The sequence below is a fragment of the Paramormyrops kingsleyae genome, chromosome 9 (genome assembly GCF_048594095.1).
Source record: "Paramormyrops kingsleyae isolate MSU_618 chromosome 9, PKINGS_0.4, whole genome shotgun sequence".
In the NCBI taxonomy this organism is placed as follows: domain Eukaryota; kingdom Metazoa; phylum Chordata; class Actinopteri; order Osteoglossiformes; family Mormyridae; genus Paramormyrops; species Paramormyrops kingsleyae.
Window position 1 is genome coordinate 31,789,311 of NC_132805.1, and position 15,372 is coordinate 31,804,682.

Genomic DNA, 15,372 nt, shown 5'->3' on the forward strand with positions numbered 1-15,372 from the left:
TGCTGCAGCAACAATAATCTCCTCTTGAACATGGATAAAACAAAGGAGATTATCATTAACGTTAAAACCCAATGATGCCTCTACTTCCTCTGCAAATTAAAGAGAGCTAGTGCCCTGGTACTGATCATGGTTTCCTTCACGGAAAGTATGCTGACAAACTGCATCACTGTGTGGTTTGGAAGCTGGGCCACCAATGATCGAAAATCCCTGCTGTGCATAGTGAACGCAGCAGGAAAGAGCACTGGAGCCCCGCTCCCCTACCCCCTTCACATCTACAAGACCCACCCAGCCCGCAAAGCGGTCAGCATTGTGGGAGACCCCACCCACCCAGCCCGCAAAGCGGTCAGCATTGTGGGAGACCCCACCCACCCCGCAAAGCGGTCAGCATTGTGGGAGACCCCACCCACCCAGCCCGCAAAGCGGTCAGCATTGTGGGAGACCCCACCCACCCAGCCCGCAAAGTGGTCAGCATTGTGGGAGACCCCACCCACCCAGCCTGTAAAGCGGTCAGCATTGTGGGAGACCCCAATTTTGTGATACCCAAAAGTATAAACTTTATGTTTCTTAAATTCGATTAGCGGAGCACCCCACATAATACAGTTCTGCTATACTATGGTTTGCTATACCTGAAGTCGCGGTGAAGAAGAGCAGCCATGACATCTTTTAAAAGAGGAGATTTTGTGGATAAACAAGGTAAAAGACGTTGGCGGTGTGGTGGTACTTTGTGCAGTTCAAAGTCTGACACATTTATTAAACATAAGGATATGTCATATTTATACTAATAATGACTTTTGGACGTCATACAAAGCCTCATTAATATTTTAGCCATACCACTAAACTGCTTAAATTGTGGGCATAAATAAATGCCCTAGTGATTATTGCACATGCGCAATATAATATCGATATGATATCGCACAGCCCTACTTGTGTCTGTCTTGCTTGTCAATGCACCGTGGGGTCTGGGAGTCACATGATTGCAATCCTTCGTGTGTCCTACACATATGGCAGGATTGACAATAAAAACATTTGACTTTGATATAAATACAAAGGACATGGTTAACAAGGGCTTTACCAAAAACACAGTTCTGGAACACAAGTACACTAAAAGTCTAGCTCACAACGTTATGGGATGCTTAGCTTGCTCAGTCCATTCAGCCACACAGTGGACCAGGGAGAAGAAGGGAAACCAAAATGGTTATAGCTGTGGTAAACCTTGGGGAACACAGGGGATAGAACAGGATGACCAGCAGCACCCAGTGGCCAAACAGGGAAACAATGGGCAGAACAGGACAAGACAGGGACCAATTTGGACACGGAGTTTGCAAAATGAGTAGAAATCAGTATTTTATTTATTAAAGAGCAATTTCACAGACATTCAAAAAATGTTTGGAGAGAGAATAAAAGAAGTAAAATCTGTTTTCCATTATAAAGAAAATGATTTCTTACTATTCAAGTAAAATGGAACAGGTTTATACTGGAGACAGAATATATGTTAAAAGAAAATAATTCTACATATATGTCTAAAATGTTGCATGGATATGATATTTAAACAGAAGTGACATTTTTATTTATAGTGAACCGTTCAGTTCTATTTGTCTGGGACCGCTGTGATGCGGCAGTGGAAATCATGAACTTATTCTTCATGCATGGCATCCTGTTCAGGAGTTTAAACAGGTGCCTCCTGAACTTCTCCCCCACAAAGACGTAAATGATGGGATTCAAGCAGGTGTGGGAGTAGGCTAGAGCCGCCGTCACCTCCAGGCTCAACCAAATGGCTTTGCTGGATTTACATGACGTGTAGATTTCGAGCAATTCTAGGGCTTGGAAGAATGATGCAATGTTGTAGGGGGTCCAGCAGCAGAAAAACACCAGAACCACCAGCAGCATGAGGCGTATGGTCTTCCTGTTCGTTGACTTGCAGAGGAGTATTCTCCTGAGGATCATCAAGTAGCAGAACACCATGATGAAAAATGGAATCAGAAGGCTGGTAACATTCATTTTAAACAGGCCAAACGCTCTTTGGGTTGGCTCACTCTTATAACCAACTTCACACAAACTTGTGTGACGTCGTCGATAAAAATCAATGAGTGTTAATTCAGGAAATGAAGCCAAAAATCCTACGATCCACGTTATGATGATCATGATGAGTCGATATCTGCGTGTTTTGGTTTGGAGGAAATTCACGGCATGAACTACAGACAGGTACCGGTCGATGCTCATGATCATGACGAAGAAGATGCTGCTGTTGAAGCCGATGTAGTAGCTGCCCATGACGACTTTGCACATGACAGACCCAAAGACCCAGTCTGCTCTTGCATAGTGAGCCAGGAAGGGAAGGGTGACGAGCAGCAGAAGATCTGCCACGGCCAGGTTCAGGAGGCAGATGTCAACGATGCTCAGCAGCTTCACAGACATCAGGATGACCCACATGACGAGGCCATTGCTGATCACCCCGAATACGAAGAGCAGGGAATAAAACACAGGCAGGAACACAGCGCCGTGTCTATCATACTTGCATGGTGTATAATCGTCTGGGTCTCCAGTGGTGGAATAGTACTGAGTGGAACTGTAGTCACTGTAAAATATAATACATAACAATTAAGCGATTCAGTACAAGTCAAAATATAAAACACAATGGTTTTATAAAATAACAAAAATGTCTCAATTTAATATCAAGGACCCAATACAGAAGAGGGCCGCACTTTGGTTCATTGCTTCTAGGAGAGCTGGCATAGAAGGCCACAGCTGTGTGTGGTGGACTATTGGACCAATTTTCAAGAAGTATAGCCTTCATGTTTTGAGAAACAGCAGTAGGTAGATATGAGAACATAATTTACAAATGAGAGGAGGCCCATCAAACTCATTTGAGGAGAACGTAACTAATAGCTCGTTGTTAAAATCTTATCTGCCTCTGACTTAAAAAACCCATGGTTTTAGTTTACACTGCACTAGCAGGAAGACTATTCCATACTCTAACTACACGCTGCGTAAAGAAGTGCTTCCTCAAATTCATTTTAAAATGTTCTCCCGCTAATTTCCACTTATGGGCATTATTTAGTATTTAAATTAATATTGAAGTAGCCATTTGGCTGAACAGCATCCAAACCTGTTAGAATCTTATAGACCTGGATCATGTCCCCCCTTAGTCTCCTTTGCTCAAGGCTAAACAGATTCCGCTCAGCTAACCTTTCCTCATAAGACATTCCTCTAAGACCAGGAATCATTCTTGTAGCCCTATGTTGCACCTTTTCCAAGGCAGCAATGTCCTTCTTAAGGTATGGTGACCAAACCTGCATACAATATTCTAGGTGGGGTCTTACCAAGGACTTGTATAATCGTAGCATCATCTACACACACCTAGAGATGTAACCCAACATCCTATTGGCCTTTTTTATTGCTTCCCCACACTGGCGAGAGTGGGACATGGAAGCATCAACATACACACCGAGGTCTTTCTCATAACCAGCTATCTTTATTTCAGTGGAAACCACACATGATCTACCTTTCCTAAATCCATGTTGGCTATTTCACTTGGATTATAGCTTCCATTACTTGTTCAGTTATGCAAGTTAAACTGATTGGCCTATATTTTGCTGGATTACTTCTATCCCCTTTTTTGATTATGGGTGTTAATTAGCATGCTTCCAATCAGAGGGTACCTTCAGACTCTGTACTCTTAGACTTTCCATGAAGGTGTATCGATTAGATTTGGCCATGGAGTCATTTCACATTACTTACACTTTCATGAAGCCACTCTTGACTAACCATTTGGTTTGCAGTACGTATGGTGGTATTATCTTCCTGGAATATGATAACATCATGAGGAAATGCTGCTTGCACCATAGCTTGCACCTAGTGCTATGAAATGCACTTCCTTCTTTCAGGTGGCTGCCCGAATGAAGAGGCATTATGGGTTTAAGGTAGCGCTTATATTTAACTGTAAACTGCATGATGTAAACCTTACCGTCAGACCTTTTCTTTATTGCCGATCCATACTGCCGATTAAGATTCAGGCTATTAAGGATCATCTCTGCACCCTAAGTTTGAAATTGTAATTTGTGGTCCCCCCTCCGTAGAGTTTCCAAACTCATCATTTTACTATCTGTCTTCGTGCCTGATTGGTAACATAATTGGTTCAGAATTTCTCTGGCCACTGTGCAGGACTTGTATCTGTCGTTCGCAAAATGAAATGACGTTCTATTGGCCACAGAAGGAGGACCTGTGCCATACAAATAAATTATTGTGGTCAAAAAAACAATATATATCGCCTTTCTTGAAGAATGTTCTCCCATTACAGTGCAGCTTTTACAAATTTAAATAGTGAATTTTATTTATATAAGCACTTTTTTTGCCTTTACCTGGTTTAAATACAAAAGTGGACAATCCATAAAAACCCAAAATGAAGCCTTTTGAGCTACAATGAAATGATTTTAAAAAGTTACGTAATACATTTCATAATTTGAAAATGTAGTTCTAAAGTAATAAAGATTTTGTGGCATGACATGTTTTGAACAGCATTCTTAAGAATAATATACATGTTTCAGGCCTTATAACATTGACAATGAAACGAGACACATGTAATTTATAAAACTGGTAGGTTTCACCAAATGATAGATAAAACCTGATTTTATAAAACTATGTACTTGGTTGCTTTGTAAAGATTATTTGTTTCTAATTCACTACTAGTTTTGTTCTTCTTTTCAAGAATACTTAGCTTTGTAGCATAATGTTTGTTTTTAAATGCAATTGTAATGAAAAGTGACAGACAATTGTACATACCTTCTCATACTCTCATTGGTAAGGCTGTTGATATCCATGGTCTAAATTCCCTGTGGAAATGTCAAGAAGGCAAAGGCAACTGTCATTTATTGAAACAAATATAGCACAAGTTTGGTGATATGTACTTATTTTAGCTTGGTACTTACTCCAGTGTATGCTGTACGGGTCTACAGATAATAGTTTGTCAGATCTAGCTAAGAAGGATAACTGAAGGTACGAGTCATGCTATGTTGAAACTGATCACGTTTTTGTGTGTGGTGGGGTTGGTTTTATTTATGTGAAATTAAAGGCGGGAGTGTAACAAGCAAGACTTATGAACCTTGACAGAGTGCAGCTCCGCCTCCTTATGAACCTTGACAGAGCCCAGCTCGCCTCCTTATGAACCTTGACAGAGCCCAGCTCCGCCTCCTTATGAACCTTGACAGAGCCCAGCTCGCCTCCTTATGAACCTTGACAGAGCCCAGCTCCGCCTCCTTATGAACCTTGACAGAGCCCAGCTCGCCTCCTTATGAACCTTGACAGAGCCCAGCTCCGCCTCCTTATGAACCTTGACAGAGCCCAGCTCGCCTCCTTATGAACCTTGACAGAGCCCAGCTCCGCCTCCTTATGAACCTTGACAGAGCCCAGCTCTGCCTCCTTATGAACCTTGACAGAGTGCAGCTCCGCCTCCTTATGAACCTTGACAGAGCCCAGCTCGCCTCCTTATGAACCTTGACAGAGCCCAGCTCCGCCTCCTTATGAACCTTGACAGAGCCCAGCTCGCCTCCTTATGAACCTTGACAGAGCCCAGCTCCGCCTCCTTATGAACCTTGACAGAGCCCAGCTCCGCCTCCTTATGAACCTTGACAGAGCCCAGCTCCGCCTCCTTATGAACCTTGACAGAGCCCAGCTCCGCCTCCTTATGAACCTTGACAGAGCGCAGCTCCGCCTCCTTATGAACCTTGACAGAGCCCAGCTCCGCCTCCTTATGAACCTTGACAGAGCCCAGCTCTGCCTCCTTATGAACCTTGACAGAGCGCAGCTCCGCCTCCTTATGAACCTTGACAGAGCCCAGCTCTGCCTCCTTATGAACCTTGACAGAGTGCAGCTCTGCCTCCTTATGAACCTTGACAGAGCGCAGCTCCGCCTCCTTATGAACCTTGACAGAGCCCAGCTCCGCCTCCTTATGAACCTTGACAGAGCCCAGCTCCGCCTCCTTATGAACCTTGACAGAGCCCAGCTCGCCTCCTTATGAACCTTGACAGAGCCCAGCTCCGCCTCCTTATGAACCTTGACAGAGCCCAGCTCCGCCTCCTTATGAACCTTGACAGAGCCCAGCTCCGCCTCCTTATGAACCTTGACAGAGCCCAGCTCCGCCTCCTTATGAACCTTGACAGAGAGCAGCTCCGCCTCCTTATGAACCTTGACAGAGTGCAGCTCCGCCTCCTTATGAACCTTGACAGAGCCCAGCTCTGCCTCCTTATGAACCTTGACAGAGCCTAGCTCTGCCTCCTTATGAACCTTGACAGAGCCCAGCTCCGCCTCCTTATGAACCTTGACAGAGCCCAGCTCCGCCTCCTTATGAACCTTGACAGAGCCCAGCTCCGCCTCCTTATGAACCTTGACAGAGCGCAGCTCCGCCTCCTTATGAACCTTGACAGAGCCCAGCTCCGCCTCCTTATGAACCTTGACAGAGCCCAGCTCCGCCTCCTTATGAACCTTGACAGAGCCCAGCTCCGCCTCCTTATGAACCTTGACAGAGCCCAGCTCCGCCTCCTTATGAACCTTGACAGAGTGCAGCTCCGCCTCCTTATGAACCTTGACAGAGTGCAGCTCGCCTCCTTCAATGTTAACCTTTGTTCTAATGTCCCAAAATTTTGTAAATGATCAAAAGTATATGGTTTAATAAAAGGTCTATTTAGTGCTAAAAATCCTGTTTTTTTCCATCAGTTTTAATGTTAATTTCCATTTGTTGCTCAGACCAGACATTCATTGCTAGAATGGATGAGATATTCCTAGATGACACTGACTTCTGTCCCGTGTTTCTGCATTTTGGCTTATTTTGCTTATCATACTGCTGCCAAAATTTCACTTACTAGTTAGACTCTGCTAAAGGTAAAGCATGTATAAGAAGCAATTTGTCAATAGTCTGATATTTTAGTGTATTTTCTTGGGGATATTACAAATAAATAAGCAATAATATTACTCATCGCTACAAGCCATTTTGATGCATTTGTATTTTCAAGTTCATTTACATGCTTCAAGAAATTCAAGAGGACCTATTATTTGACCACGCAACATGTGAGTAAGCTCACCCTCCTCAAATAATAACTTTTCAGTTACATCTCTTTTAGTTTATTTTGTAATGCTTTAAAGTGATAACAACAAACAAACATACTGCATCCTTAAGATTGTGGTCATAAATACATATGATAATCAATCAACTAATGTGCAGAGCAGCTTATTCTGCAACCTGCCACAATGTAGCTGACAGGGCTCACCCTACTCTCTGATTCTGATTTAACCCCTGGTGACAATCATGTGTGTTGAAAGATTGAAATTCAAGATAATGGTTAAATGGTTAAAACAGCAATTTAGCGTTAAGTCCTGCCTTTCCTGTGTGCCTGACCCACTTGTTCCCTCCTTGCCGTTGCCTAACTAGGTACGCCTAGAGCTTTTGTCTCACCTCTTGTTCCTGCTCTAATGTTGATCATACTCAGCTGCCTCCTGTTTACTCCCTCATTGGGCACCCTGTTTATATTGTATATATGTGTTTAAGAAAAAATGGAAATGTTCAGTGTGTGTTAGTTTGCCAGGATATCTGCCAGGGTATCAGAAAGGAGGCGGGGAGACAGAGTGTCCTGCCCCGATCGCCCGCTCCATCTGTGTGCCACGCCCCCTAGTTAACCTCGTGTGGAATCCCTGTGTTTACCAGCTGTTTCTTGTTGCTGTCATTAGTTCAATGTATTTAAGTCCGCATAAGTTTGTTTCCCCAGTCCGGTCATTGAAGTCTAACGTTGTATGTTGCCAGTGCCACTTCTTGTGTCCCTAATAAATCCCCATGTTACCCGACCACCGCTTCTGTCCTGCTTCCCCGCTCTGTGCTCAAGCGTATCCAACGTGACACAAAGAAGAAGAAAGAGAGCATCTCATGTGCTACACGGGAACTGTAAAAAGAAATAACGCTTCACCATTACTGTTAAAGACCAGCTCCGCCCTCCTGTATTCTTCCCTTACTGAAATAGATTGGACGCCCAGATAAACCTGATATTCTTGCACAATTTCCAGACATTAACATTGCTCATTTTTGATCTGATGACCCAAGCAGTTCAAAGGCAGAAACAAATTCCTTCTTCTCTCTGCTGTTCCTACAAGTCTTAGTTCTCAGAGAGTGATCTGCAATTTCTGCCCCATTTCACATGGTTCCCCAGGCAGCATTGGGGCAACAGTAAAGAGGACAGCAGACAACCTGCGAGTCTGTTACACACTTACACACAGACCAATGTACTAAGAGGAAACGACACAGTGGATGGCGAGATCTTTTATGAGGAGCTGCCCCACAGTCTTCATGGTGTCCATCTGCACTTCATTTCTGAAGCACTGTTTCTGATGTATGGCACATTTCACAGGCAACCACTCAAATCGTGATCCAGGAGCAAGTATTACCACAGAGGAACAGTATTCACTGCAGGCAGCTTCTGTCTGACTCTGCAGTGAACCACTCATATGTCGGTGTTTTTTGCCCAACAATCATCTGAATAGTTACACCCAGCAGACTGATGGAAGTTGCACCACCATTTCCGAGGCCACAAATAAAACTCCTCTGGCACTTCTAATGAAGACCATGAAAAAGGAGCCTATTAGAGGACGTGGAGGAACTGAGAGTTCCAAGTAGCATTTAGGATGAAGACTACCTCACCATTAGGTATCACACAAACTGGTGGTTGGCCAAGGTCACATTGGTTGATGCAGAACATCTAGATGTACAGGTTTTTCTAATTGCATCCACATGGGCCAACTGTACATTTCCACCCAAAACAAAGAACAAAGGTTGTTTGCCTCACTGCATTTGAAGATATTCTGCTTAAACTGAAGGAACTCTTATCATGAGATTGTGCAAGGGGCAGTGGGCAAATATGTTGTATATCTGCTGAAGTCATGGGCTTCAAAGAGGAGGAGCATGTGCATCGTCTGTTGCACAATTCATGCATCAAAACATGCAACCCAGTAAATAGGAAACATGAAAAGCCAATTCATTTTCCTGTGTACATGGTAGAATATCAACTGAATTTCAGTTTCTTGCAGGTATTCTTATGAAATGTTAATTTATGCAATTTGAAGTAACTTGATATTTGCTGGAAAGTATGTCCTGATATTGTGATGGGAAGTTCAAAGTGTGAATAGTATCTTTTAAAGACGCAACAAGTCTTACTTCTATGATGTTTTGTTTCTTACGCGATTTTTAGTAAATATGAGATTCAGGTTGGAATCTGTCCAAATTTTTTTCATTACTGTCAATCACTCATCAGCTCCATCAAGGAGTTTATATAAATGCAGTACTGTGCAAAAAAGCAGCCTAAGAATATGATGTTTGAATGATATTCATGTCCAGATTATGCTAACTGGTATGATATTAACTTCGTAGCATGAATTTTGTTTTTTAAAAGCAATTGTAATGATGTGTGACAGACAGTTGTACATTCCGTCTCATGCTCTCATTAGTAAACCTGTTGACATCTGTGGTCCAAATTCCCAGTAGAAATATACATAGATATGTCAGGGAGGCAAAAATCTAATGTATTTCCCAGAAATAAATATAGCACAATTTTGGTGATATGTACTTATTTTAAAATGGTACTTACTGTACTTAAGTGTATGCTGTACAGGTCTACAGATAATAGTTTGTAAGATCTAGTTAGCAAAGGATTACTGAAGGTAGGAGGCAGAGCAAACTATAGCATGTTAAGACTGATGACGTGTTTATGCTGTTTAATTTCCTGTAGCTTTCTGGGAAGTTAGGGAACTGACCACATGTAATTTTGCGTCGTTATAGATTAGCTAAGTGCAATGTGGATAGCCTTTTTATTACCAGAAAAAACCTCATCGCGTTGCTTATGTTATGTTGTGTGCATGGTGATGTCTCTGGTCTTCTGCCGGCTCTTGCCTGGTCTCTGTCTTCTCCCAAGCTAGAACTCTTTGTCTGTCTGCAATTTTTTCATTACTGTCAATCACTCATCAGCTCTATCGAGGAGTTTATATAAATGCAGTACTGTGCAAAAAAGCAGCCAAAGAAAATGATGTTTAAATGATCTTCATGTCCCAATGATGCTATTATGTGTCAGCTTAGCCATTTCAAAACTTCGGCTAAAGTCACCCCAGTATTTGTAGCAACCATCCAGTACACCCATGTATCTTGCGACTCGACCAGCAGCACACCTCATATAGCTAATCAATAGCACATTCTCTTTTTTAATGAATTAAATGAATTAATCAAGTGATCTGATGGTGAGATTTAATAAATACATTCAATGGCTGGGGTCCCCCTGAGGAGAGGTTAGGGAGCTGAAGTGGTGTTCATCTAGACACCCAACAAGATACCAGGAACTTTACTGGTTTTTATTGTGCTATTCATTATTCGCATATCATCTAATGCTAAATTGTGTGTTTTTTTGTTCTGAGCAAAAGTGCTTTAAACATTTCTTTTGACTGTCTAAGACTTTTGCTCTGTATATTAAAAAACAAATGCTGGTATTCACTTTCGTGCACAACATTTCCAAACTGAAATAGTAGATTATATTTATTTCAACACATTTTTGCCTTATTGTATGCCTTTACATACAATAATGGATCCATTAAAAAAATCCCCAAATGAAGCTATGTTAAGCCTGGTGTCATGCCCAGCTCCGTACGATCCTCGTGTGTGCCACGCCCCCTCGTTACCTCGTGTCAATTCCTGATTGTGATCACCTGTGTCCTGTTATTTCTGGCTAGTCTTTTTTTTTTTTTTTTTTTTTTTTCCCCTTGTCGTGTCCAGCAGTTTAGCAAGCAGGATGTTAGTCTGGGTGCTTTATTGTGCCAACACTTTTATTTTGCCAAGTGGAGCTTCGGATTTAAGCTCCTCTTGTTACTTGAGGTATACTCTTTATTAATCGGTTATATGTCATTGCGCCACAAAGCCGGAGCTGACAGGGGGGGTTAGTGGGAAAAAAATAGATAGAGAAAGTGAGAAAGGGGTGAGAGACAGAGGAAGTAGAAAAATAAATAAATGCATAATAAAAATAAAATAAGGAGGGGGGTCAGAGAGAGAGAGACAGGGAAAGAGAAATAATACATAAACAGTAGAACAAAAAAGAAAGAGTAATAAAAGCACAGCTTCTACATCTTACTGCTGCATGGACACTATCATCACACCAGCTGCTGTATCTGAAAGATAAGATCCAGGGACACACACAAACAGTATACACACAAAGAAACCAGTGGTACTATTATGACATGGGAATATGCTTGTGTCAGTATCTGCTCCTGGAATTAAATACGTTAATACCAGCGGAAAAAAAATATATATATTTCATATATATATATATATATGAAAACTAATACTAAAACTAATAAAAACTAAACTAAACTAAAACTAAGCATTTAGAAAAAATTAAAACTAACTAAAACTAGCAAACCTGCTCTAAAAACTAATTAAAACTAACTAAATTAGAGGGAAAAAGGTCAAAACTAAATAAAACTAAACTATAATGAAAAATCCAAAACTATTATAACCTTGATACACACACACATACACATACACATATATATATGCATACATATATATGCACAAGCAGACCACCAGGAACACTGTCTAAATATTGTTGTACCCGTATCTGCATCTAAGAGGAGGGAGTGGAAGCCACACACCAACTTTCACACATACTCTCACACACACACCCATACAAGGAGAAACAGGGGTAAAATAGGGGATGAGAGCCCTAGGCTCTCGTGTGTGTGTGTGCGTTCTAAGTGTATGTGTGTTGATATGAAAGTGTGTGTATGTGTGTGCGTGTGCATATGTACGTGTATGTGTGTGTGTGTACGCATACGTGTATGTGTGTGTGTACGCATACGTGTATGTGTGTGCGTACGCATATGTGCACGCGTGTATGCCTGTGTGTTGTGAGTGTATGTATGAGTGTGCAGGTTAACATGGAATGATTCCCAGTGAGTGTGCGAGGCCATAACAACGCCGCCCCGGAGCCCCCAGACGGCCGGGAGAGCCCCGACGGGTCATGGACCCAGCTGCCCCACAGCGGCCAGGTATCCGGGCCCCCCGCCACCGGAAGGCTGCGCGCCCACCCATGGAAGGCAGGGAAGGAGGCACCGGGCGCCCCCCACCGGCGAGCACGAGGCAGGAACCCCACGGCCACAGGCGGCAGCGCGCCGGCCCCCCCCGGGGGCTGGCCACGCAGGCACGGATAGAGCCCGGAGCACCCACACACCCCGTGGGGGCCCCGCCAGCCCCGGGGAGACCCGCCCCCCCCAAGAACCCCCACCCGGGGGACCAGGGGGACGCCCCGAGAGCCACCAAGCACACCCGCCCCTGGCTACCCCGACCCCCCCTCCCCCAAGCCCAGATCCCAACCCTCCCTCCCCAGCCCCCGCACCCTCCCTCCCCCAAGTCCCCTCACTGCTTATGCTAGCATTTCTGGCTAGTCTTGAGTATTTAGTCCGTGTCTCAGTCAGTATTCCCCAGTTCTGTCATTGTATTGTCCGGATGTTCATGCCTGTCTGTCCTTTCGTGACCATTAAAACCCATATCTCCGGCTGATCTCGCCTGCCTGCCGACGCGACACCTGCTGACGTGTTTATGCTGTTTAATTTCCTGTAGCTTTCTGGGAAGTTAGGGAACTGACCACAAGTAATTTTGCATCGTTATAGATTAGCTAAGTGCAATGTGAGTAGCCTTTTTATTACCAGAAAATACCTCATCGCGTTGGTAATGTAATGTTGTGTGCATGGTGATGCCTCTGGTCTTCTGCCGGCTCTTGCCTGGTCTCTGTCTTCCTCCCAAGCCAGAGCTCTCTGTCTGTTTTATGAAAGGCTGGTTAACATCCAAGGAAGTGTGACCGTGAGTCATTCCAGCCTCTGGCGTGGTGGTAGGGAAATGTCGTCTGACCCACTGCAGCAGGTGAGAATGACAGTGATGAAATAGTCCATGACTGACTTTGGAAACTAATAACACGGAGAACAGTAAACGTGGACATAAGCAATAGCATTCAATTAATTTGTTGGAAAACTGGAAGCGGGACTTAATCTACATGCTATCCCTGAATAAAGAAGAGCAAGTCTAGTGATTTGTGTGTGATGGGGAAGATTTACCTGCAGCTCAGGGGCTAACAGCCCAACAAAAGGCTAGTTGTCCGGACCTAGTGCTGGGTTCTTTGGTTTTAATAACCTCCACTTAGAAACTGATGAAATACCTGAGGACTTGTACCAGCATCTTATGCCTTTTATGGAAGGCAGTATTCTCAAAGCTCATGTTTTAACCCACCATGGTGAGACAGCAGGGGAAGATGAGGACCTTTCCCGCTCCCTCTCGAAAATGTCATTGTCCTCACACGGTTGCATTTCATCCACCCTCAGTTACCCATGCTCGACAAACAATGTTATGGAGTAGAGCTAAGCTTTGACTCTTTCCTGGATGAGATACATTCTGCTGATGGTGCAAAAATTCTGTGTGCGCCCACTTCCTCTTTCACACAAGTCGGCTCGCAGCCACACATATTATCTATCTATGATTCTGAATAAGGCTCCACCCGACCGATGCTACATGTCTTGTTTCCTATGCAAATATTTTTCCCTATGCAAACAGGCTGGCCGCTCAGGCTCTGAACGTTACTTCAATGAGTGCAAATTCCTCTACAGCATGACGGCAGGTTTTTTGCTAATTGTTGCTGTGCTTGATGATGATTCCTATGACACACTTAGTGAGCCAGAGTCTTGCCCTGAAACATGGGCGTTAATTTTGGGTGGGATGGAGGGGTTGTTACCCCCCAATAATCAAAACAAGCTAATACAATCCCCCCAATAATCATGTCTCCTCTTACATAGGGGGAGACCTCAACCCCCCTCCAATGTTCAAACCAAAGTTACACCCTCGTCTTGAGGACACACCCTCTTGCAAGCTATCTGACCACATGCAACCTTGCACAACCTGCCTAGTCCAAGTGCACCAGTCACCATATGTATACGCTTTCAACAAGCATCTTCACACATGCTTCACACAGATCATCCCTTTTGAAGGTTCTGAGAGAGACCCGTTTGGTCTTCAGTTGAGGTGCCAACATGTTTGACTTTGATGGTCTAGTAAGAGATGTTGAAATTTTGACTGCCACATCTTTTTGGGTGAAGAATGACATCTCAGTGCATTCTGCTAAAAGACAGGTCACGCGAGGTCTATCTCTAGGTCTTATCACTGGCAAAGAGGCTTAGCCCACTGAGCCACACACTGCCCCCAAAATGTAGACCTTCCCGTCATTAGTTTGTGCTTTGTCCCATCCATGGATCCTAGACATTCCATCAGTATGCAAATAACTTGCATCCCACAGATATGAGAGCCAAGTTCCATTCCCTCCTCAACCAATATGATGACAGATGTAATGGCACTGTTGGGTCCTTTAAAGCCAAGGTAAACAGGGGTCCACTGGACCCACCTCAATGCAATGGTCATCTCCTCTTGTATGAACAGGTTAGGCTCATCAAACTGCAGCAGAAGCTGGACGAATTGGAGGATCTGGGTGTTTTGGCGACCGAGGGGTGTTGGTGTAGGTGGAGTTCCTAATCTTTATTTCCTAGTTAGGAAACAGAATGACATTTATTATTGTCTTGTGACAACTTTCACAGATGTTGGATGTCACTCCAAACCACAACCCTCCCTTCTGCCGGACATGCAATCATACCCAAAAGTTTTGGCAGCTACACAAATTTTGTGTTTCGCAACTTTACTATTTCAGCATTTTTAGATTATTTTTTACATGATTCTATGGTATACTGGAGAAAAATTATAAACATTTTATACGTTTCAAAGGTGTTTATTAGCAATTGCATCAAAATTATGCAAGGAGTCAGTATTTACCGTGTAGACCCTTCTTCTACAATTCTCTTCACTGTGGCATGCTGAATATCAGCTTCTGTGCCAAATCCTGACTGACTGCGATCCATTCTTGCCTTGTTAGTGGAATTAGGGAGTTGATCACAATTTGTGGGCTTCTACTTGTCCACCCACTTTTTGAGGATTGACCACAGCTTCTCAATGGCATTAAGACCGGTGGAGTTTCCTGGCCATGTATCCAAAATTTCGATGTTATGATCCCTGAACCACTTCACGATCACTTTTGCCTTATGACATGGTACTTCATCATGCAGGAAAATACACATATCACCACCAAATAGTGCCTTGATCTTTGGGAGAAGTTGTTCTCGGAGGACGTTTTGATACCATTCTTTATTCATGGCAGTGTTTTGGGGCAGAACTGTGAGTGAACCCATTCCCTGCTACATTTGCAGCAGTCATCTCAAGTACAATTTCCCCACGGGGATAAATAAAGTATCAATTATTATTATTATTAT

The 15,372-nt window shown here is 43.4% G+C and overlaps 1 protein-coding gene across 1 annotated transcript; it reads right to left on the minus strand.

Annotated features, from left to right (window-relative positions):
- Positions 1-1,417: 1,417 nt before the first annotated feature.
- LOC111845440 (C-C chemokine receptor type 8-like) lies at positions 1,418-5,009 on the minus strand. The gene is made up of 3 exons (XM_023814859.2): positions 4,926-5,009; positions 4,780-4,829; positions 1,418-2,575 (listed from the first exon to the last, which is right to left on the minus strand). The coding sequence occupies exons 2-3, from the start codon at positions 4,815-4,817 to the stop codon at positions 1,546-1,548; spliced, it is 1,068 nt and encodes a 355-aa protein (XP_023670627.1). The 5' UTR covers positions 4,818-4,829; positions 4,926-5,009; the 3' UTR covers positions 1,418-1,545.
- Positions 5,010-15,372: the final 10,363 nt, after the last annotated feature.

Bases quoted from the DNA above. Each gene is read 5' to 3' on its own strand.
- LOC111845440 (XM_023814859.2), bottom strand. From the start codon at position 4,817: ATGGATATCAACAGCCTTACCAATGAGAGTATGAGAAG. The intron at 2,576-4,779 runs GTATGTACAATT...TATATTTTACAG, and splicing joins ACCAATGAGAGTATGAGAAG to TGACTACAGTTCCACTCAGT.